Below are 304 nucleotides of genomic sequence, written 5' to 3'. Positions count from 1 at the left end.
TGCTTGCGTCCGTGCATGGATGTGTATATTTGTGTTTCAGTCATCTGCAAGAGCAAGATTATTCATTTATATACATTTCTATTGATTTATTCTTCTTACGTTGTCTCGATGTGCTTAATATGATAGTGTTTACTAACAAAACAAAAGGTATCCGCATTGAATGTTGACCAAAACATCATAAAACACGATAAAACATAAAATAAAAACACACACACAAAGACCAGACGAGTGACATTTTTAATTTCTTCATTGCAGTAAAGATCAGTGATTCTTGCAACATCATAGTGACGGTCACCGACGTCAA

General features: G+C 34.2%; 1 protein-coding gene across 1 annotated transcript in view; it reads left to right on the top strand.

The window, feature by feature from the left end:
* LOC119586660 (protocadherin Fat 1-like) overlaps positions 1-304 on the top strand; it is a 14,684-nt gene that overhangs the window by 13,204 nt on the left and 1,176 nt on the right. The window contains exon 13 of the mRNA XM_037935399.1: positions 256-299. Coding sequence (XP_037791327.1) covers positions 256-299 — 44 coding nt within the window. The remainder of the gene's footprint in view (positions 1-255; positions 300-304) is intronic.

Source organism: Penaeus monodon, chromosome 21 (assembly GCF_015228065.2).
Source record: "Penaeus monodon isolate SGIC_2016 chromosome 21, NSTDA_Pmon_1, whole genome shotgun sequence".
Taxonomy (NCBI): Eukaryota; Metazoa; Arthropoda; class Malacostraca; order Decapoda; family Penaeidae; genus Penaeus; species Penaeus monodon.
The sequence above is the reverse complement of the archived record's forward strand: the minus strand, read 5'-3'. Positions and strand labels throughout refer to the sequence as shown.